The sequence below is a fragment of the Convolutriloba macropyga genome, chromosome 14 (genome assembly GCF_964194025.1).
Source record: "Convolutriloba macropyga chromosome 14, txConMacr16.3, whole genome shotgun sequence".
Taxonomy (NCBI): Eukaryota; Metazoa; Xenacoelomorpha; order Acoela; family Convolutidae; genus Convolutriloba; species Convolutriloba macropyga.
The window spans coordinates 8,157,099-8,181,666 of NC_134481.1; the positions used below are offsets into that span (position 1 = coordinate 8,157,099).

Consider the following 24,568-nt stretch of genomic DNA (forward strand, 5'->3'; position numbering starts at 1 on the left):
AGGGCAGAGTAGGAATGGCTTATGACGCATGACCATTCGTAAGCATGCTTCAAGAGTTGCGTGTTTGTGGGTACCAGCGGGCGTAGACTCAACTCTCAGCAACATGTCGGCAGATATATTGAGGATAAATTCAGAAGGGTGTGGCCAGACCGGGACCCCCTTGCTAAGGTTAATGCCTCTTATCCCCAAGGCATCTAGGCAAATTTTCGTGGAAGCCCAATGGCCGGCAGTGTAGACAATGTCGACCCAAGCGGACTGGTCTTTATTCTCGTACATGCCTGCTACCACAGTATTAAAGACCTTCAGAGCGTAACCGGACATGGCACCCTGTCCAGTATGGTGATTCGTCAACCACCAATTGTTTTTAGTGGCCATTTTCATTGTAAGCGCAGCTTGTACCTTATTGATTTCTGCAGTGCCATCAAACCCATCTGGCTTCTTAATAGGAAGGGTCCCATTGAACACCCGCCAGTCACCGTCTTCAGGCTCTGCAGTGTCAGTTATCATGTAGGCCGTGTGTTTCAAAACTCTATGAGCATCAGTATAATGGAAACCACTGAAGAAAGGTGGCTTGTAAATATGACACCGTATCATATGAGCCGTTGCACGAGTGAAGGCCCGCTCACCAGATAATGTGCTAGCATTATCGGCTCTATCTGCCTGTGTCTTTGCATTCATATGGAAAGTCGGGGGACCCATAATCTCTTCTTCGGAATATGCACTTAAGCTAGAAGCCCGTAACGGACACAAGCTTGCAAGTGCATAAGCACAGTTTGTCATGAAATCTCTATGATCTCGGTGACCTTTGTGGCCCAACTCTTGGGGCTCGTACACAACCATAGCTGTGTAAGCGGCTCTTTGTTCACGATTGCCAGTAGTTACTAAAGGTAATTTCTTAGAATTAGGTAAAGACCCATCTACCCCAGCAGCTATTCCCACCCCAGCTATACCATTTATGTCAGGTAATTGGACACTATTAATGCAGGCGTCTTGTGGGGCTTCTTTTGCAGCTAGGGCTTGCGCGGCAGCTTGATAAACAGATGTATTTGCTGCCATTTTTTTTTATCAATTAGGAGGTTTTATCAAATCCAACTGGCTACAATGCGCCAATACAATGCAAAAACAAGGAGGGCTCAAGTTTTCAAAGGTGTTGCCAATTAGGCTAAAAGACCGAAGAGTAGCCTGACTCTGCTTTCAATAAATTCAAAAACATCTTCGAAAATACTTTAAATCTTTTTGCACCTATCAAGAGCTTTAACAAGCCAGCATGTTAAACTCCGAAATGGTTTACCAACAACCTTAAAAATCTGAGAGTAAAAAGAAATCGCGCGCACCTGAAATGGAAACAAAAATCCGCAAAACGAAGAATACCTTTAAAAAAATTAGAGAAATACGTGGCAACTTTGAACAAGCTGTTAGAAAATCTAAAAAGAAGCTTTACTTGGATAAATTCCAGGCATGTATTGGAGACTCAAGACAAACTTACAAACTCTTAAATGATTTACGAGGTTCAATTTGCGACGCTCAAATTGTCCCTGCTCTCACATCGTGTTTTCAGAGGCAGTCGGAGCCTACCGCTGAGGATATAGCAGATGAGTTTAACCATTACTTTACAACGATCGCCAAAGACATTAAAGCTGCTCTGCCTGAAACCGCTCTTCCAGTCTTACCTTCTGTGGAAAAGTCGATGTTTCTATATGAAGTGTCAAATGCTGAAGTTAAACTCATTAGTGATCAGCTTGATAACAAATTATCTTCTGGTGATGATAATGTCAACAACTTAATCGTAAAAGCATCTGCACCTGTGGTAATTCCTTACCTAACGCATGGAGGAATGGCTTATGACGCATGACTATTCGTAAGCATGCTTCAAGAGTTGTGTGTTTGTGGGTACCCGCGGGCGTAGACTCAACTCTTAGCAACATGTCAGCAGATATATTGAGGATAAATTCAGAAGGGTGTGGCCTGACTGGGACCCCCTTGCTAAGGTTAATGCCTCTTATCCCCAAGGTATCTAGGTAACTTTTCGTGGAAGCCCAATGGCCGTCAGTGTGGACAATGTCGACCCAAGCGGAATGGTCTTTATTCTCGTACATGCCTGCTACCACAGTATTAAAGACCTTCAGAGCGTAACCGGACATGGCACCCTGTCCAGTATGGTGATTCGTCAACCACCAATTGATTTTAGTGGCCATTATCATTGTATGCGCAGCTTGCACCTTATTGATTTCTACAGTACCATCGAACCCATCTGGCTTCTTACTGGGAAGGGTCCCATTGAACACCCGCCAGTCACCGTCTTCAGGCTCTTGCAGTGTCAGTTATCATGTAGGCCGTCTGTTTCAAAACTCTATGAGCATCAGTATAACAGAAAGCACTGAGGGAAGGTGGCTTGTCAATATGACATCGTATCATATGAGCCGTTGCACTAGTGAAGGCCCGCTCACCAGATAATGTGCTAGCAGTATTGGCTCTATCTGCCTGTGTCTTTGCGTTCATATGGAAAGTCGGGGGACCCATAATCTCCTTCGGAATATGCACTTAAGCTAGAAGCCCGTAACAGACCCAAGCTTGCAAGTGCATAAGCACAGTTTGTCATAAAATCTCTATGATCTCGGTGACCTTTGTGGCCCAACTCCTGGGACTCGTACACAACCATAGCTGTGTAAGCGGCTCTTTGTTCACGATTGCCAGTAGTTACTAAAGGTAATTTCTTAGAATAAGGTGAAGACCCATCTACCGCAGCAGCTATTCCCACCCCAGCTATACCATTAATGTCAGGTAATTGGACACTATTAATGAAGGCGTCTTGTGCGGCTTCTTGTGCAGCTAGGGCTTGCGCGGCAGCTTGATGATCAGATGTATTTGCTGCCATATTTTTTATCAATTAGGAGTTTTTATCAAATCGAACTGGCTACAATGCGCCACAGCAATGCAAAAACAAGGAGGGCTCAAGTTTTCAAAGGTTTTGACAATTAGGCTAAAAGACCGAAGAGGAACCTGACTCTGCTTTCAATAAATTCAAAAACATCTTCGAAAGTACTTTAAATCTTTTTGCAGCTATCAAGAGCTTTAACAAGCCAGCATGTAAAACTCCGAAATGGTTTACCAACAACCTTTAAAAACTGAAAGTAAAAAGAAATCGCGCGCACCTGAAATGGAAACAAAATCCGCAAAACAAAGAATACCTGAAAAAAATTAGAGAAATACGTGGCAACTTTGAACAAGCTGTTAGAAAATCTAAAAAGAAGTTTTACTGGGATAAATTCAAGGCATGTATTGGAGACTCAAGACAAACTTACAAACTCTTAAATGATTTACCAGGATCATTTTGCGACGCTCAAACTGTCCCTGCTCTCACATCGTGTTTTTAGAGGCAGTCGGAGCCTACCGCTGAGGATATAGCAGATGAGTTTTACCATTACTTTACAACGTTCGCCAAAGACCTTAAAGCTGCTCTGCCTGAAACCGCTCTACCAGTCTTACCTTCTGTGGAAAAGTCGATGTTTCTATATGAAGTGTCAAATGCTGAAGTTAAACTCATTAGTGATCAGCTTGATAACAAATCTTCTTCTGGTGATGATAATGTCAACAACTTAATCGTAAAAGCATCTGCCTCTGTGGTAATTCCTTACCTAACGCATCTGATAAATAAATGGCTCTCACATGGAATCTTCCCAACAGAACTAAAAAAAGCCAAAATCCTCCCATTTCATAAAGATGGAGCAAAGACCGATCAATCAAACCATAGGCCAATTTCACTTTTGTTAATCTGGAGCAAAATATATGAAAGAGCTATGTACAACAGAGTATATCAGTATTTAGAAAATTTTTCACTCCCATATTCCAAACAATTCGGCTTCCGATCGAAACATAGTGCAATCGATGCAATTGTTGAGTTGACCGAGCGTGCAAAACTACTTCATGGTAAAAATATTTATAGCTTTTTTCTTGACCTCAAGAAAGCTTTTGATGCCCTTGGTCATTCTATGCTTCTTTATAAATTAGAAACCTACGGCATCCGTGGCATTTGTCTTAAATGGTTCCGCTCCTACCTAATAAATCGAAAACAGCGCGTTGAAGTTAATGGTGTTTCCTCTGGATGGCGAAACATATCCTGTGGTGTCCCCCAGGGCTCTATATTAGGGCCCCTCATCTTCTTAGTTTATATCAACGACTTACCCCGCTCATTTCCATCATCCGAGGTGCTTATTTTTGCCGACGATACAAACCTAACAGCTTTTAACTGCCTAATAAACCACTTACAATTCGATCTTGCTGAATGCCAATGAACTTGTTCTTAATATGTCTAAAACAGTTCAAATGAACATTAACATTAACGCTTCCAGTTCGTTCTCGCTTAATAAATGTGTAGTTCAGGTAAAACCTGTATGCAAGTATTTGGGCATTTACATTGATAATAAGTTCTCCTTTCAATCGCATATTGATTTTGTTAAAGTGAGACTCGGTAAACAAAGTGGTATTATATCGAAGTTACGACACTATGTACCTAGAGCTCAGTTAATTAGTTACTATCGTGCAAACTATTGTACCAATAGTTCAGTATGGCCTTTTAGTTTACGGTTGCTGTAGTTATAAATCCTTAGAACCCTTATATATATCCTTCAAAAGAAAATTCTGAAGTTCATTTACTTCCACAAAAGACGCAAAAACTGTGATGATATATTTCAAAGCAATTGCTTATTAACAATATATGAGCTACACATCTATGAACTTCTCAAGTTTGATCTTAGATCGCTTAATCAACAACATTGTCCAACTTTTTTAAACGATTTATTTAAGTCTTCAGAATCTAACCGAAATACCAGCCGTGCATCAGCTGGATTATTAGCAGAACCATTCTGTAAAAGTCAAATTGAACGATTTTCTGTTAAATATCATGCAACCAAACTTTTCAACATGCTAAAAACCTGTGGCGTCATTCCACACAACATATTAGATCTTCCCTTTTCAAAAATTTCACTTTTGTATCATAATTGGAAAGACATATATATACTACAAAACCGTGAATTCATTAAACATATTTTTGAATTTTAGCTTCCCAATTTTTCAAGACCCTTGGCTGCATGCTATAGGACCTTCAATTTTAGGCCCTGATTTTAGCCTAAAAGTTTGACCCCTCTATCTCTTCTATCTTTCGAGATTTTTTTTTTCATTTTTTGAGAAAAATTTTTGAAAAAGGGGAAATTCAATTTTTTTCTTCTCTCGTTAACAACAGGCTATGCAATGTTTTTATCCATCTATTCATGTGGGCACTCCGCTTTCTGTCAAAAAAATTTTTTTCTCGACCAATTTTGACATAGCTGACTTTTTTTTCATTTTCCTTTAATTGATCAAATTGATATTGCATTAAGCCACCAGGGCAGAAGTCTTGTGGACTGTATTGTCACGTTATCTGTCCTTTCCGGGTCTCAAATGATATTTAAATTTATAATTTTGTTATTCATTTAATATATTACTTGAACCCAGATAAATAAATTCTTTTTTTCTTTCTTTATGTGAACACTTTAACTTTTTGTCCTCAAAAATGGGATAAAGTGTTTAAGTCCGAAGGGCTTTAAAAGGCTGAGCTTTTTGTTAACTAGTCCTCGATTGACCGCAAATTTTGAGGAGAGATTTTTATGGTGTGAAGGGGCGGTTCTTCATCTAGGTTACCCCTATCCGTTCAAGGTTGTTACTCCCATCTATTCAAAGTTGTTACCCCCATCCCCACTACCCTCCCCCCTCCACTCGCCCTTTTACCCTTTCACTCCACTCGCCCTTTTACCCTCCTCCACATGGCGATATGAATCCCGTCTGATGCTAGCTAGCATCGCTAAGCCCCAGCTGGCTACTACCAAAGCCAACGTATCGTTTAGCAGCAATTCTCCCGACGTTATTCGGTTATGTTTTACTTCTCTATGCGTTTGCAGTAATTTCATTTCAATTGAGGATTTCCTCTTTTGGCAATTATAATCCTACTTTTCTTCGATTTCTGTTCGCTTCAATTTTGTCTCAATGGCTCGTCTGCGTTGGATTTAAGACTCGATTCCGATGGGCTGTTTGAGGTGATTTATATAGATGCTGATGAATGTGCTTGCAAAATATAGCTAGAAAATTGTCTCTATTGGCCAGGAATTATGTGAGAGTTCTTTTTATGCAGCCCTGAATTGTAACTCAATAATTTTTGTATTCTAGAGCAATTTTTAGGCGACAAACTTTTGAATCTTTTTTTCTCAATATCATCTGTGAGACTCGCTCTTAACGACCATATAAAATCGAACTATTCAACAGAGAGCCCCTTGGAGTTGCTTGGAGAGGAAACTGTTGAGATTTATAAATTTATACTAACACGATTCAAAGAAAATGATCAATTTAAAAAATGATCTCAGGAAACAAAAAATACGATACGATCTTAGGGCATTGAGCCAAGGCACTCACATTCGCGTAACCTGGCAATGTCAATTTCTGATTAATTTTTTCATTATTGATTTTTAACTTTAAAAAGCTTCCTTTGATTCATATCGAGTGATTACCTTAGCTCAGCTGTCTACTTTGGAGCATAAGATGATCAGTAAGAATGAAGCTCACATTAAAAACATTTTCGACAATAAATTTTTCGAATGAATGAGTTTGACAAATCAAAAATTGGGATGATTTTATGCATCTGCAAACGCTCAGATAATGTTAAATTCGTATCCACATGATAAAATTAATGGAAATAAGAAGCCAATATTCTAAATGGCACAAATTGTGCTCATTTACAAGAGAACAAAAATATCGAGCGAGACAAGTTCTGAGACGACTTGGATTGCGTTAAAATTAGATCTAATAAAAGGACTATTGGCACCAAGTTCTTCATTGAGTTTCACAGTTTCGGAAAACAGCGAATTGAGACATCAGCAAGTGATTGGCTGAAATATGATTGCAGACAAGTGATTAGAGACAACAGCAAGTGATTGGTTGAAACATCAGCAAGTAATTGGTTGATATTTTCTCCCAAAATTTTTTCTGCCTCAAACTGTTTTGATGATATTACTGACAACTACAAAATGGCCCGCCCAATTGCTCAATTATAAATTTTCTAAATTAGGTGATTACATTGGAAGCGCTTGCAACTTTTTTCCCACCAACCATAGGACATCTATAAAGTTTTGATTTTAGATTCGTAACCACAAAAGAAGTTACTGACTCTAAAAACCACATAATTAAAAATAATGTTATCACTGCAGCTCTACTAGATCTGTCTAAAGCTTTCGATTCGATAAATCACAAAATCCTTCATAAACTACATGAATTAGGATTTTCCAAAAATGCCTCAAACCTAATAGAAAGTTATCTATCACACAGGCTCAAAAAAACCATAGTGAATCATGTCGAATCCGATTGGATTTGAGATATATCAATTTTTGGTCCCCTTCTTTGAAACCTGTACATTAATGACTTGAACAAACAAATACCTGCTAATACAAAAATAATTCAATACAACGATAATACTATCAATCTTGCATACAATACGGACCTAAAATTAGCAACTTTTAATCTTGAACAGTCCATAAGAAAGATGTTTGAATATTACGAAAAACATCGTCTAATGCTGAATCACTCAAAAACTGAATTTTGAAATTCTCAAAAAGATTCAAAAACAGAAGAAACCAAAGAAACAATCTTTTAATTGGTAATTACAAAATACGAAACGTCAGTTGCTTAAAATACGTCTGTATCTATATCTTGATTGCACATCAAATTTTCAAGAAGAATTAAAACACTGATTGCTCAAAATGGCCACAGGGATAAAAATATTTTACGCATTTTTGAAAAAGTATTACACGCCCGTTCCCTGAGCAGACAAGACTACTACTTCCAAACGCCTGAGTGATAAGTCATTTACACTACTCAGGCCTTATATTGGCCAGCTCAAAAAACAGCTGCTTTATTACTTAGCGGAAACTATAAAGCTGGGCTGTGAAGACGTGCTTCAATTGCAAAAAAAAATACGACAGTTCTCGTGATCCAAAAACTAAAACATCAAATTCTGCCAATAAAATTTTTCTTGGAATACAAAGTACTAAATTTTTTTATGAAACTTCTCAGTAACCAGCTTCTGATTTCGAGAAATTACACTTACCAACATCAAATCTACGCTACAGCCAGCGAACCAAAAAATACTGCTTCAATCACAAAATAAACTCATCTGCACTAGAAAACTTTATCCTGTATATCGGCTCAGCCATTTATAATAAATTTCTTAACGTGTGTTTTTTTAAAAACATAATTGAAATGGATTCAAGACCAATAGTCCTAAAGGAGCATCTTAAATTGTTTTTGTTTCATTTATTTAAACAAAACTCGAATAATGCGTCGTACGGCAAGGCATCATGGAAAAGTTTTGAGTTTTCATAGTACCACTGTCTCTTAAATCGTAATATATTTAAATTATTTCATTAATACTCTGACCTACTCTGCCCAATTAGTTGTTTGCTGTTAATAACTTAATGGGAATTCAATATGTTTTTTAAATGGTGGAAACTTTTTGATGAGAGAGTTAGTGTAAGAGAATTAAATGTCGAACAGCTATGCAAATCGAATAATTGAAAGACTCATTTGGGGGGGGGGGGTCAGTCACAAATAGCAGAAAATCGCAAAATTTCTATTACAGTTTTGCACACTTGGTAATGTCTTCGATCATCCGCCGGCTCTTTCATCAACTATTGATTTCATTAAGTGCACTAAAAATCATTTTTTTGTTTTGTTTTATCACTAGACATTCAGGCTTTACCAAACTTAAAAAAATCTCAGCCCAATGATGTCCTTAGAGCCTTCAAAAATTCCAGAGTGGGTTCTAAAAGATGCTGCGGTTGGTTACTGAAGGCTATTTATTTGATACCATTTTCAGATGAACCTAATCCTACAAATGTTATCACCTTGTATAAAAAGGGGATGTTGGAGGCCCAACTGAATACAGAAACATCGATGGCTACCGGGTTTTTTTAAATTTTTTGAGAAACTATGCCAATCACAATTAGATTATCAAGTCTCAAAGAATCCTCCAATTAAACAAACAGTTTGGAGTTAAGAAAAAATTCAACCATTGCAGCTTCGGTCTATGTAACCGAGTGTATTAGCCGTGTGTGTAATAACCTTAACGGAGACGTTTATAGGACTTGCGCTTTTCCAGATTTATCGAAAGCTTTTGATTTAACAAGTCATGATCCACTACTCCAAAAAAAACTTGAATGCGTTTGGGTTTCTCTCCTTTTCGTACTTTACCGGAATTACGAAATACTCCAATATTTTACATGCTACCAAAGGATAATGATAGTGATTAGTTTTGACGTAATCAATAAATTTTGGATAAAATTGAATTGTCTAGTCAATCCATCATCGGATTAAGCAAAAAATTTGTTGTAACTGATTATTTGTCACTCCTGTTTCGTCAACCCTCCCAACCCTACGCCAATCGCATGACCCCCACCCAAATCAGCTCACCTCCTAATATGCTAGCGTCCTTAAGCCCCAGCCGACTACTACTTCTTTTACCGAAGAGAACCTCTCGCCCTTCGTTTGAGAGCAATTCGCCCGACAATAGTCGGTTGCTAATTGAACCAAAGAAACCGCGTTTCGATGGAAACAGACTACGCCTGTTCAGCATAACTTTTGTCACAAAAAGCAAAAGTTTTTTGTTAACAGCTACCTCTCCGGTACAAGAAAATACTACAAAAACTCTTGAGAACATTACTTTTTTTCATAATTTTCCATATTTTTTAATGAAACAGTTTTTTACGGTTAGCTGTCCAAATCGTCATCCTATTCGAGATTCTGACACCGTGAAGTACTTGTGTGTACTTAGTTTTTAAAAACAATTTCAAAAAATGGCTTTAGATTAACTATACGCACTTCGTAATGGCATTCTACTTATGATAGCATTACTAATTCAAGCCAGTGGATAACGAGCTTGCTACGGTAGAAAACAACGTTTGAATCAAACAGATTTGAAGTGAAAATATTCATTTCTTTTTATCGGCAATATTCAAGTTTTTTTAATGGGAAATATCAAACAGTTGTTAACCAGCTCAGCAACCGTTACATCCGAACACGCTTTCAACCTGGAACGTCACAAAGTGAACGAACCCGAAGAATCGATTCTGAATCAAAAATTTTCACAAAAAAATGAGCTGTTGAGAAAAAAATGCTACAAGACTTGAAAAGTTTGCAAAACTTCTAAAACATCGCGAAAAGCCCTAAGTCTTCGTCAGATATTTTTGCTGAGTGAAAAGACTGTAAGTCTGATTGACGGTACATTCATTTTTAAATGAGTTGGGTATTAAGAAGAATAACCAGATTTAGTCTCTAAGACCCCAGATTTTGGATGCCTGAGCCCTACAATTTGTCTATATAGAACGTTATATTTGATTAAATTATTCTCTTGCCTGTACACTTCTGATCAGGTGTAGTATCAACCTTTGTGTCTCCCATTATAGTCTCCTACGAAAATATAGCCCCTCATTATTGTATATTCACGGTAGTAGGGGATATACGGCAGTAAGCGGGGGGGGGGGGCGATAATGGGATAATGGGAAAGACGGCATCCTTTTTAAGAAATACTCGTGCTTCGGGAAAGTTTTTTTTTCAAAATTAGTAATTCACTATTTTCTGCAAGCTTTATGAGTGACCCTGAATAAAAAAGACTTTTTTAAGTTCGTTTCTACAATTCACAGTATTTGGATTGTATCGGCTTGCTGTCCTTTTTTACGACTCAGAGAGGTATTGGAGAAGTCGTTTTACAATTAATATTGTGGCGTAGTTTTTTTTGTTCATGTCGTTGTTTTCGAGGGAGCTTTCCTACTGGTTGTTGGGCATTTTGGCGTTCACGGAGTTTTTATTATAAAGAAAACTTTTTGCAGTTGCACTTCTATTATACAAGGATATAATTTAATTCTATTTTTTTTAGCTCGATTGGTTTCTGGAACTTAATAATTATTGCCGTAGAATTGATTTTTTCACTTTTCTTCAATAGTTTCAAAAGGATACATACAGTTTTATGACAGAGACGACTCTTTAAAACGTTTTCGGATTTCTTCCGGCTGTTTTCCTTAAATGTGAGCGAGAAAAAGAACCCACTTTGAAACAGAGCGGAAAATTCAGAGAGCAAATTATATGCGCGCAGAAAAGAGAGTGGTTATTGAGTTTATTCCTTCTTGCAGCAGAGAGAGAAATGTTGGTGTAAAAGTTTTACTTAGGCAAGTAAAATTTTTTGTTCACGTGCCGCTTTTAATGCTATTTTTTTAGTTAGAAAATTTAATGGTGTTTAGGACTCTAGTAGTAATATTCAGGTGATCTGATAGGGTTTTGAAGCCTTTTGGTAAATAAAAGCTGTTTAGTGATTATAGAGTATTTGTCTGTTTTTGACACTTTTTTTTGTTCTTTTCTCATTGTACTGCTTTATTGAATTTATTTGTAACTTAATTGAAGACTGCTTATCGTCAATGTCTATTACATATTAATTGAAAATTTTTTCATTATGTTGTATAGAGAATGCGTAGAAGTAAAAAGAGCAAGAAAGAACCTTGAATTTCTTCACGACTGTTTTCTATCACGAATAGGCAGAACTGCAAATGTGTGTTTTCACACCTAACGGCCAGTGACTAAGTACCAGTTGGTACTGTGTTTAACGGCGAACAAAGCTGACACTCAAGATTTACAAATCCTCTCCAACTGGTGTGGTGTTAACTAACATCAAGTAGTTATACGAAACTAAAGAAAGTTTGTTCTCCGAGTGGAGATTGCAGGATATAAATAAATATGTATATAATTTAGCAGTGTTTATATTAATACTTGGTATGCTTGGTTACTTTCGGTGGACTCCTCCACAACACTCCCCTCTCTGTGATTCTTTGGCTTTTTAGTCAAAAAGCTTGTCGAGGGTGGCCATGTCTTCCGTGTTCAGTGAGGAGATTGAACTAATCGTCGCGGTGTCGTTATCTTCTTCCATATGGACTATTTCAGTGGGTTTGTCGATGTTTTCCCGCTCTTCCGGTATGTCGTGGTGTTTTGTGTGGTTGTCGAGTTTAGTGTTCTTGTTTGTCTTTTGTTGTTTGCTGTGCCAGTTGGTTATCTCGGGTTGGTATGTCTGAGTCGATGTTGATTGGCGGTTTGTTTGTTACCAGTTGGTTGTTGTTTTCAATGTTGTCCTTTGGGTTGACTTGTGTTGTGGTTGCTGTGATGAGGATTTGTGGTTCTACTGGGGTCGATTGGTGTGCTGGTATTATGGATATGAGTTCAGTGTTTGGGCTCATGTTATTCGCTGGGGTGATGGAGATGAGTTGTGGTTCGTTGTCCTGGTTTTGTTTCTTTGGTGAGTGGGTTTTGCGGTGGATGATTTTGTCTATTTTCCTGTTTACTCGTTCTTGGGTCTTCGTATTTTTTGTTGCCGGGATAGTCGTAAAGGCTGTCGGGTCGTTCGAAGTATAGATTTCTATCGGGCTACCTTGCGATGAGTCGGAGATCAAATTTATGACCTCGATCGATTTATTTGCTTGGAGTTTGGTTGTGTCCAGTTGGATCCTTGGGGATTGAGATAATTGGCGTTGGCGTTCTTTGGCTTTATTGAGTTTTGAATGGGCGATTGCCGCTTCCTTTGACTTTCTTTCGAAGTCGCTGATGGATTTTTGGGGTCGTTTGATTGGCTTCTGTTTTCGTTTGCGCTGTTGTGGTTTTGTCTTACTGGGTCCTGGAATGTCAAATTGGTGTGAAGGTCCTGATTGCGATGGGTATTGGAGTTCGCTTGTGTTGTACGTGCGTTCGGGTCTTTCCAATTGGTGTTTCTGCTGTGATTGTTTGGCTTGCTTCTTTTGTTTGATCGTTTTCTTCTTTATGTTTTGAAGTTGACTGGTCTGACGAGTCTTCCTCGTCGATGGGCTGTTGAAACTGGATATCTAGTTCGGGTTCTGAATCTGATTCAAGGTTCCAAATGGTGTCTGCTTTGAGCATCGGTTGCTTCAACCCTTCTTATCTTGTTTTTGTTGAGGTGCCATTGTAAGGCGTAGGCCCAGTTTGTCCATAATGTCTCTTCCCATGATGTTTATTGTGTTTGTGTCTACCAGTAGTATGGTGCACTTTCTTGCAGTTGATGTTCCTGAAGTAATGTCCACTTGGATTGTGCCGAGTATGTTGATTTTGTTGTTGTTGAAACATCTAAATTCTCCTAGTGCTTTGTTTGGCTGGTGAATTTTTGTATTGTCGTCGACCAGTAGGTTTTGGGCTGCATGGATGTTCATGAAGCTCCTAGGGCTTCCTGTGTCTGCTAGCCAGTAGGTTTGTTTTTTGTTAGTCTTTGTTTTTAGCCAGAATTCCCCTCTTCTGGTTTTATTGATGTCGCTAACTTTTTCATTCGTGAATTTTACTGATTGAATGAAGTTTGACGTGTTTTGCCAATCTTCCATCATTTCCCTTATGTAACATGTTGACTCTGGGTCTATTGTTTCTTCTGCTGTGTCCTGTGTGTCTTCGGATTCCTCTTCGTTTATGTTTCTCATTCTCTGTGGTGTCTTCCTCGTAACCAGCTGGTTGTTTCTGTTTTGTTGTTGATGACCGGAGTAATTTTGTTGACCGGAGTAATTTTGTTGTCGTCGTTGTTGCATGCTGTTTTGTGATCGTGGGGGCATTTCTGGTTTGCAGAGTTTTGCGAAATTGCCGATCTTTTTGCATTTTCTGCATGCTTTGTTCTTTGCGGGGCATACATTCAGGTGGCCCGGGAGAAATTTGTTGCCGCAGCGTCGGCAGTCTTGGATTTGTCCTGATTGGGGTGTTGGGAGGATGGGGACTGTGTTTTGGCGTTTTATAAGTTGTATTTTCTCGAACCATGGGTTTGGTGTTGTTGAATTTGTGTTTGTGTTTATCATTTTTTGTTGACTTTCTTGTCCTCTTTCACGGGCTAGTGCATATTGTAGTGTTTCTGACGGTGTTCTCTCTTCCGATAATAGATCCATTTGGATTTGCTGATTGTTCATTCCTTGTATAAAAATGCTCTTTACAAAGCTTTCTTCTAAGTGCTCCCAGTTGCATACTGATGCTTGTTTTTTGATTCGTGAATGGAAAACTTCTAGTGATTCGCCTTCTTTTTGTCGGCATCTAAAGAATTGGAATCTATCGAATGTTTCGTTCCTTGTTTTTATAAATGCTTCTCTGAGTTGTCCTACTAGTGCGTCAGTGGTGCATTTTTGGATGTCTGTGTGTGGGAATCTTTGATGGAAAATGTTTGTTGCTTGTGCCCTTAATGAGAGATATATGTGGCTTTTTGTTTTATTGTCGGCTTCGTCCCACGGTGTGTTGTCTACTTGGGGCCCTTTGTCCTCTATTTCTTTGCAGGTGTTTTGCCAGTCGGTGCGTCTTTTGAAATTTCTTTGTTCTCTTTGCCTTCTTTCGGCTGTTGTTTCGTCGGGTAGTGCTGGTTCGTAATGTGGCTCTGTGGGGTAGTCTAGTTCTTCGTTTTCAGGTCTAGGTTGGAGTAATTTGTCCACCTGGATGTTTTCTTAAACCATTATTTATGGCCAGCTTTACGGTCACTAACCATTTTTCCCAGTCTAATTCTGGCTGGTGACTTTTGTCCCAAAAGAAGTGTACTCCTAATGGGGAGCGAGCCATAGTTGACTGCGCCATGTTGTATAGAGAATGCTTAGAAGTAAAAAGAGCAAGAAAGAACCTTGAGTTTCTTCACGACTGTTTTCTATCACGAATAGGCAGAATTGCAAATGTGTGTTTTCACACCTAACGGCCAGTGACTAAGTACCAGTTGGTACTGTGTTTAACGGCGAACAAAGCTGACACTCAAGATTTACAAATCCTCTCCAATTGGTGAGGTGTTAACTAACATCAAGTAGTTATACGAAACTAAAGAAAGTTTGTTCTCCGAGTGGAAATTGCAGGATATAAATAAATATGTATATAGTTTAGCAGTGTTTATATTAATACTTGGTATGATTGGTTACTTTCGGTGGACTCCTCCACCACACATTATGTTTCGAAAAATCGGGATGTTTTTGAGCTCACTATGAGTTGCCCAATTTCGTGTTTTGATTAATAGCTTTGCTTGCATGAAAAACGTAATGAATTGTGATTTATCATATGTTTCTCTGACATAAGGCGTTCTTCCACGAGACGCTACAGATTTGAAAAGCTTTTCTTTCGGCAAAGACTACTTCGAGGCGTTTTCGGGAATTCTTCTGGCTTTGTTTTTTGGATCTCTTCCTTTTTTTCGGTTTTCATATCAATGAAAATTTAAATTAGAATAGTTATTAGTCACGCTGAAGTAGTAAAAGGAGCGAGCAATCGAGTATGTCTGAGGCGTGATTTTTTCAAACTTCCCTTAAGTGGAGATAAAGATTGATGTTCGAACAAATTTTAATTTTTCAGAGGTATTTCCACGTTCGTCAATCTGACGTTTCTGCGTTTCTCTTGAGACTTATTAACATAGTACACGTGTTCTAGTTGCGCCTGATTGTAATTGCTTGAGTTCATCGATGGGCAGCTAAAGCCTGTTTTGACTAACACTATTTGATTTTTTTTCTTGAAATATTTATCATGTCACTCAGTACCAATAATGACAGGTCTTGTTGTTTGCTAATCAGGCGTAAATGAACCTTACTAATGGTGTCAATCCATTGCTAGTGGTTTTCATAATTTTGACACTGTTTCTCAAAAATTTGTGTTTTTGGTGTATTTGGCGAATTTCTTGTCTTTCATTTTTTTCGCATTAGGGATAGGTGACATAGGTTTCTAATAGGTTTTTTTTTCGTTTTTTGCAGTTTAAATTGTTAAAATTATTAAAGCTCATCAATTGCTGAGGATGCTTAAGTTGAAAGATTAAATCATTTAAGGTTATAGACATTGCTTTAATAATTATATGCTGTTCGTTTTCAAAAATTAGTGAATTTTTCAGTTTTGCATGTATTTGTTGTTTTTATTGCGGTCTTAGCACTTATTCTCAATATTGGGAAGTCTGTTCTTTTGCCAATGAAGACTAAGACTTATTTAAAAAGTTTTTTTATTGCCCAGCTAATGTTATCGGTGACTTTTTTACTGTTCATTTTCAAAAAGTTCGAGCCAGATATTTAGTTTATGCGAAAGTTGGTTATTTGTGTTGTCTTGTTTTTTAAGTTGCTGACTATCGATAACAATCGACTTTTTATTTTGACTCTGGCCTTGTACTGTGGCGTGTCTTAGTCAATTTATTTAGCTATCTTGTTCCTTGACTGAGATACCGTTTGTGTTGAATTTTTTTATCTTGCGCTCATTTGTAGTTCGTTTGTCCCTTTTGGAACTGCTTAAGATATTTTACCACCTCTAATGTTTTTTATGCTGTGGTTAAGGATTATGGATTGGACTTATGTTGTACATTTTTACTCTGCTGATTGTTGAAAATTTTTTGATGTCTTCCACTTTGTGTAGTTTTTGCCTTTTTTGCTTTGTTTGCCATTGATTCCCACGAGTTTGTTGTATTGTGTACTCATTCCAAGGATGCTTAGCGTCAATATTTTCATAAAGTGTTAATATTGTTATTGTTTCTCGAAATACTAGATCTCGGAAAGAAAAATTTTCTAATTGTTTACAATTTTTGTTTTTGTGCATATAGGGTCATAGGTTTTGCCTGTTTTAGTTTGATATTGCTGTAAAAATGTTAATTGTCAGTTCATTAGTTGATTCATTTCTTTGAATTATAAATCAGTACATGTTCTGCTAGGTTTTTTTCATTAGTGTATCTAAGTTCAGGTATAGTTTGTCATCAGTAAGCATTTGTAAATTTGATTGATGGGTCTGTTTCCTTAACATTTATCACAAATGTTTCATTAAATTGAGATTAAGGATTTTATTCTCTGTTGTGATTAATGATGCCATTAAGAGTTTCGTACTGCTCGCCGAAACATGTGGAATTGTTAGGTTTGAATTAGATGTCCTTGCTAAATAGCTTGATCATTTGATTAGGCTTATTTGAAGCTTATGGATGACCTGTAACATCGGATTCATGTTTGTATTTGTCATTACACGTTCTTAGATTCTGAAAATCACCCGGGTTGCCAACTCATAGTAATCCTACAAAGCTTATATAAGATGTCATACACATTATACGCTCTTTATTAATATTGTAACTCATACAAAGATCAATTTCAGGTTTAGAAATGGATGATTTTGACCGATCAAGGATCATAATAGCGGCCAAAGAGATCAACAAGCAATGCTTTGTATTTCGCCTCCCTTTTCATATCGTCAAAGATATCATCAGGAACCTAGACGCACCTGCCAAGCTACAAGCACGCGAAGCATGTAAACAGTTTCAGGTTATAATTTTTGATTAATTTGAAAATTCAAATGATTTGAGAATTCCAAAGTATAGCCCTCCGTCACGAAATTGTAGCCCGCCTTAAGGTATATTTGCTATAATTTGGGTTAGGATCTATACGTTATATGACCACTAAGCTGGAGGAGGGGCTATAATTGTATAATTGGAAAGACCTGCTTCTTTTCCCCTCGTGAACAACTTCTGCATGAGTTAATTGACAAGTTTATTGAGGATAAACTTCAACCCCGTTGTGCATGTAGTTTTACCCAGTAACGTATAAAAGTATACGTAACTGTAGTATATTAACCACGAGACTCAATAATTTGTGGCTGTGAGTTATAATCTAAACTTGGAGCGCAAAGATCTAAAATTCATTTTTCGTATGAACAATGTAGTGCTGGGTTTATAAATTAATACTAGTTTCTGTATCCTGATAAGAGGTGGGACTATCCATAACAATTTTCAAATACTATTATATAAGGGTGTAAAAAAGAACTTGACAGATAGTTGAAGATAACTGAGAAGTTAGTTTTGTTTACTATTGGATAATTCCCCTATTATAATTTGAATTTAATTAAGGCTGGGTCTCAATCGCTCATGTGCAGTATGACGATGCCCGCTTCCCATTATTATGTAATTTTTGAGCCGTCAAACAGCCGCTTTTTTGAAACACATTGAGGACATGAGATCCAATTAAAGGTATGCTTGAGGCTATCAGAATTGTTGAGAATGTGAGTTTTGCAAACTGGTTGCTGGTAAGATGCGCAATATTGCCTTTAGTATAGTGGTGAGTATACCGGACTGTCACTTTGGTGAACGGGGTTCGATTTCCCGACAGAGAAAATTTTCAATCCGTGGACTTTATATGAAGAGATGAACTTTCCCTTGAAAATCGGGCATGAGATTCTTAAGATAAAGTTCATCTCTTCATATAAAGTTCACGGGAAAATTTTCTCTGTCTGGGAATCGAACCCCGTGTACATCTGTTGTATATTTTTAAACCGAATCTTTATCAATATTAAGCCCTCTATCATTAAGTGTTTTTGAGAGCCTAACAATTCATTGCAAGTGAAAAATAGCTCATATTTGTCAATTTCTTAGCTACGTTGACTTTTTTCAATTTCTGTTTTTGATGATGGAGTGGATGGTTTTTTGAGTTCAATTTATATGGCAATTCATGCCTTGAATGTCTCTATTAAAAAAACTTACTTTAATAAGACATACCAGTCCGATTTTACAGTTTTTGTTGAATCTATCTGTTGGACGAAGTTTGTTTTTTTTTCGGTTGTATAAGTATTTTTTTGCGAGTTTAAGTATTTTAGGCTTAATTTACTAGAATAAGGCTTTCTGTCCAACATCAGGGATTCTAATTTAATTTATTTTTCGCTAATTATTAGATTTTCAATGAAAATGAGTTTTTTTGCGAGTTCAAGTATCTGAGCATTTTTGCAACATATCAATATTTCGAATCTTCGAATTCAGTTATTTTTCTGAAATGAATTGTAATTTGAATTTGTTTTTCGGCTTTCAAGTATATGAAGATGTCTTTTTGTGACCAATTGGTTTACAAACAATGTGAAGGTTACGGACACATTGTAAAACGGACACATTGAGGTAGAAGATAATCATTTGAATTGTAATTACAGTTCTGTTTGGTAATATCTGATGATTCGAGTCGATTCCGGTATTCTTCTGGTTGTTTTTTGTATCGTAGTCTGGCGCTCTTTTTAAATTTTACAATTATTCTAGAAGATGTTTTCGCTTAACTTTTTGAGTGTTATTTTCATGCTTGATTTTATCCTTTTCGCGTGATCTGAATTAGAGTTCGCAAGAACGGTGATTCGCTGAATTGTAAAGATCTCTGGATCTTCCTGGAGATGGAGGGTATGAATCTTTCCATTGTTGGAACCTTTTGCACCCAAAAGATTTCTCGAGGATATACCACCCCTTTGAATTTTTTAAAGTTTGTTAAGTGGCGCGGATAAGCTTTCCAAGTCATTTCCGTGTCTGTTTTTTTTGTGGCACGCAATTCTATTTCGCAGCTATTCCGGTAATCTGTTTCCTAATAAATTTGGTTTAAAACAGTAAATAAAAATTGGAAGCACCCTGAAGAGGTCTGATTAAATCTTAAAATACTCACGTGCACATTTTACAATGCCGAAAGTCTGCAGTGCCAGAAGTCAAAATACCAGAAGTTGTTACTTAGCCAGAAGTTGAATTTCGTTGACTTTCGTCATCTTAAAACGTGCGCGTTTTGTGTTTTAAGCATGGTTAAGTGACTGTGCAGAAGTCACTTCGAAATTCTGACTGAATATCTCGAACCACTTCGCTGTTCTCGATAAACGCCAGAAGTTCTCAGTGACTTCAAGCAGAGTCACTTAACCATTACTTAAACACACGAGTGAATGTTATAAAATGTCAAAAGTCTGCAGTGCCAGCTGGTCAAACTGCCAGAAATTCCTATATACATAGCCAGAAGTGGACTTCCAGAAACTTTCGCCAATTTGAAACTTTGCAAGTTGCGTTTTAAGCAAGTTACGTGACTCTGCAGAAGTCTTCGAAATTCTGGCTTAGCATCTCGAATAGCCACGCCAGAAGTTCTCAGTGAATTCAAGCAGAGATCTGTAACCTAAAAGTTTTTTGCAGGCAGTGATAGACGAGCACTGGGACGACATTCCGATTTTCCACTCTCTCAAATTCTTCCTCCGCCCATCGTGCAAAGTGAAGTCAGACGACATCGATGTGCTGAAAGAGCTCCTCATTGAGAAGTCCAACCGGATCTCTTCAATCACGTGGAAGTGGTCCATTGATGAGTTGCTGGAGATCCTACCTGAGAGTATGCCAAGGTTAGACGAGCAACTAGATACTGATATGGAAAAACAAAGGTTACCGGGCTAAAACCGGATGTTATTACTGCAAGTTTAAAATATTTTTCTGTTTAGGAAAAGATTCTAGTTGAGTAGCAGAATAATTTATTGGTAAATTTGAAAATGCCGCTGTTGTGCTTATACTCATTTATACTTTTCTACTTCGGTGCATTTTAACTAGATATGTGTAAATGCGACTATACTCAAGGAGTAATGCAAGAAGGTATTGGTAATCTTCAAGGAGAAATAACTGTGAGAGTGCATGAAGTTGTCGTCCAGTTGAAACAAAATTGCGATGTCGTTCATTTGAACGGGGCCAGTGTATTTTTAACCGCGTATTTTGTCATTCGGAGGCTATATTTGTGAAATTCTCGCCCCTATTGTTGGAACTTCGACGTCAAAGCTTTTGCAGTTTCTTATTAGCCTTTTCGTTGTACAGGTTGGAGGTGTTGAAATTGAGTTCAGTGTCGAGTGGACAACTGTGCAAAGTGTACAACATAGCACCCAATTTGAAAGACTTCACGTTTGAGAGGGAAAGGGTTGATGAAGACAATCAGTTCTGGCCAACTGTGCAAAAGTTTAAACAGCTAACAGCTCTCAGTAAGTTCCACTCTCTGAATTTCTGTAAATGCTTGAGGCGGGCAGAAACAAATCTGCTGAGGAAATGTTCCAAACGCTCAAAAATAACCAATTCACTCTGCCATTCGACCGAAATGCACTATGCTCTGAAACTGGAAAGACATAAATTTGTTTCAAAAAGGAAATTTTATGAAAATATGGAGCTTTTGCCTCTATTTATTTTGCTCCATTTGTGAAGCTAGCCTTCCGAAACCTAAGCTGGTACAACCAACATCAACGCCACCGACCTTCTTTTCGAGCACCGTCAGAGACTTTAATTTTCCTTATGAATTCAGTTATTAATAGCCGCCCTCATCTTCTCAGCCGGCTATTATAGCGCTCCTATTTTTTTTTACTTCGTCGAACTTTTTTTCGCTTTACCATTTTACCGCTTTTTCGACATTTTGCGTGAAATCTTTTTGACTTCTCTATGCTAGTTTCTCTCTTCTCTCATTCTGCTTAAAGTGAATTTGAACATCAGGTGCTCAGCAAAGCAATTCAAAACGAACAGAGTCAGTATAAAAAATTGAAGTCAGAAATAGAAACGGGATGAACTCATTAAACCCAATTTTAGATGCCCGCTATTCGAACGTCGTTCCTATAAGTCTTAGTTAACATCTCTAATGCTTATTGGTATGGATAGTAGCCCCTGTAGCCTCTGTCTAAGAAACAGAATTACGTTCAACTACGAAATGCCATCAAAATAAATCGGACTTAATATGTTTTTGTACAAAAATCTTTTTTCAATATCTGCTATTCTTTCAATCCCAATCATGCTTATTGGAATCAACGGCGGCTATTTTCCGGCAATCTGCCGGGTATGTTAATAGCCGCCCTCATCTTCTCAGCCGGCTATTATAGCGCTCCTATTTTTTTTTTTTACTTCGTCGAACTTTTTTTCGCTTTACCATTTTGCCGCTTTTTCGAAATTTTGCGTGAAATCTTTTTGACTTCTCTATGATAGTTTCTCTCTTCTCTCATTCTGCTTAAAGTGAATTTGATTATCAGTTGCTCAGCAAAGCAGTTCAAAATGAACAGAGTCAGTTTAAAAATTGAAGTCAGAAATAGAAACGGGATAAACCCATAAAGCCCAATTTTAGATGCCCGCTATTTGAACGTCGTTCCTATAAGTCTTAGTTGCCATCTGTTATGCTTATTGGTATTGATAGTAGCCCCTGTAGCCTCTCTCTAAGAAACAGAAGTACGTTCAACTACGAAGTGCCATCAAAATAAATCGGACTTAAAAATGTTTTTGTACAAAAATCTTTTTTCAATATCTTCTATTCTTTCAATCCCAATCATGCTTCTTGGAATCAACGGCGGCTATTTTCCGGCAATTTGCCGGGTATGTTTATAGCCGCCCTCATCTTCTCAGCCGGCTACTATAGCGCTCCTATTTTTTTTACTTCGTCCAACTTTTTTTCGCTTTACCATTTTACCGCTTTTTCGACATTTTGCGTGAAATCTTTTTGACTTGTCTATGCTAGTTTCCCTCTTCTCTCATTCTGCTTAAAGTGAATTTGAACATCAGGTGCTCAGCAAAGCAATTCAAAACGAACAGAGTCAGTATAAAAAATTGAAGTCAGAAATAGAAACGGGATAAACCCATAAAGCCCAATTTTAGATGCCCGCTGTTTGAACGTCGTTCCTATAAGTCTTAGTTGCCATCTGTTATGCTTATTGGTATTGATAGTAGCCCCTGTAGCCTCTCTCTAAGAAACAGAAGTACGTTCAACTACGAAGAGCCATCAAAATAAAACGGACTTAAAAATGTTTTTGTACAAAAATCTTTTTTCAGTATCTTCTATTCTTTCAATCCCAATGATGCTTCTTGGAATCAACGGCGGCTATTTTCCGGCAATCTGCCGGGTATGTTTAATAGCCGCCCTCATCTTCTCAGCCGGCTATTATAGCGCTCCCAATTTTTTTCTACTTCGTCGAACAAAAAAAAATTTCGCTTTACCTCATTTGCCGCCTTTTCATCATTTTGCGTGAAATCTTTTTGACTTTTTTTGGCTAGTTTCTCTCCTCTCTCATTCTGCTAAAAGTGATTTTGAACATCAGTTGCTCAGTAAAGTAATTCAAAATGAACAGAGTCAGTATGGAAAATTGAAGTCAGAAATAGAAACAGGATAAACCCATAAAGCCCAATTTTAGATGCCCGCTATTTGAACGTCGTTCCTATAAGTCTTAGTTGCCATCTGTTATGCTTATTGGTATTGATAGTAGCCCCTGTAGCCTCTCTCTAAGAAACAGAAGTACGTTCAACTACGAAGAGCCATCAAAATAAATCGGACTTAAAAATGTTTTTGTACAAAAATTTTTCTTCAGTATCTTCTATTCTTTCAATCCCAATCATGCTTCTTGGAATCAATGGCGCCCATTTTCCGGCAATCTGCCGGGTATATTTATAGCCGCGCTCATCTTCTCAGCCGGGTATTATAGCGCTCCTATTTTTTTTACTTCGTGCAACTTTTTTTCGCTTTACCATTTTGCGGATTTTTCGACATTTAGCGTGAAATCTTTTTGACTTCTCTATGCTAGTTTCTCTTTTCTCTCATTCTGCTTAAAGTGAATTTGAACATCAGGTGCTCAGCAAAGCAATTCAAAACGAACAGAGTCAGTATAAAAAATTGAAGTCAGAAATAGAAACGGGATGAACTCATTAAACCCAATTTTAGATGCCCGCTATTCGAACGTCGTTCCTATAAGTCTTAGTTAACATCTCTAATGCTTATTGGTATGGATAGTAGCCCCTGTAGCCTCTGTCTAAGAAACAGAATTACGTTCAACTACGAAATGCCATCAAAATAAATCGGACTTAATATGTTTTTGTACAAAAATCTTTTTTCAATATCTGCTATTCTTTCAATCCCAATCATGCTTATTGGAATCAACGGCGGCTATTTTCCGGCAATCTGCCGGGTATGTTAATAGCCGCCCTCATCTTCTCAGCCGGCTATTATAGCGCTCCTATTTTTTTTTTTTACTTCGTCGAACTTTTTTTCGCTTTACCATTTTGCCGCTTTTTCGAAATTTTGCGTGAAATCTTTTTGACTTCTCTATGATAGTTTCTCTCTTCTCTCATTCTGCTTAAAGTGAATTTGATTATCAGTTGCTCAGCAAAGCAGTTCAAAATGAACAGAGTCAGTTTAAAAATTGAAGTCAGAAATAGAAACGGGATAAACCCATAAAGCCCAATTTTAGATGCCCGCTATTTGAACGTCGTTCCTATAAGTCTTAGTTGCCATCTGTTATGCTTATTGGTATTGATAGTAGCCCCTGTAGCCTCTCTCTAAGAAACAGAGGTACGTTCAACTACGAAGTGCCATCAAAATAAATTGGACTTAAAAATGTTTTTGTACAAAAATCTTTTTTCAATATCTTCTATTCTTTCAATCCCAATCATGCTTCTTGAAATCAACGGCGGCTATTTTCCGGCAATCTGCCGGGTATGTTTATAGCCGCCCTCATCTTCTCAGCCGGCTATTATAGCGCTCCTATTTTTTTTTACTTCGTCCAATTTTTTTTCGCTTTACCATTTTACCGCTTTTTCGACATTTTGCGTGAAATCTTTTTGACTTGTCTATGCTAGTTTCCCTCTTCTCTCATTCTGCTTAAAGTGAATTTGAACATCAGGTGCTCAGCAAAGCAATTCAAAACGAACAGAGTCAGTATAAAAAATTGAGGTCAGAAATAGAAACGGGATAAACCCATAAAGCCCAATTTTAGATGCCCGCTGTTTGAA

At 37.6% G+C, this 24,568-nt stretch overlaps 1 protein-coding gene across 2 annotated transcripts in view; it reads left to right on the top strand.

Moving 5' to 3' along the window:
* The window catches only part of LOC142353683 (complex I intermediate-associated protein 30, mitochondrial-like), a 75,262-nt gene that overhangs the window by 28,200 nt on the left and 22,494 nt on the right, over positions 1–24,568 (top strand). The window contains exons 2-4 of one of the 2 annotated variants that reach the window (XM_075405990.1): positions 17,165–17,333; positions 19,982–20,181; positions 20,642–20,802. The exons of the other annotated variant lie outside the window; for it this stretch is intronic. Coding sequence (XP_075262105.1) covers positions 17,175–17,333; positions 19,982–20,181; positions 20,642–20,802 — 520 coding nt within the window. The 5' untranslated portion in view covers positions 17,165–17,174. The remainder of the gene's footprint in view (positions 1–17,164; positions 17,334–19,981; positions 20,182–20,641; positions 20,803–24,568) is intronic. 2 annotated transcript variants of the gene reach the window in all.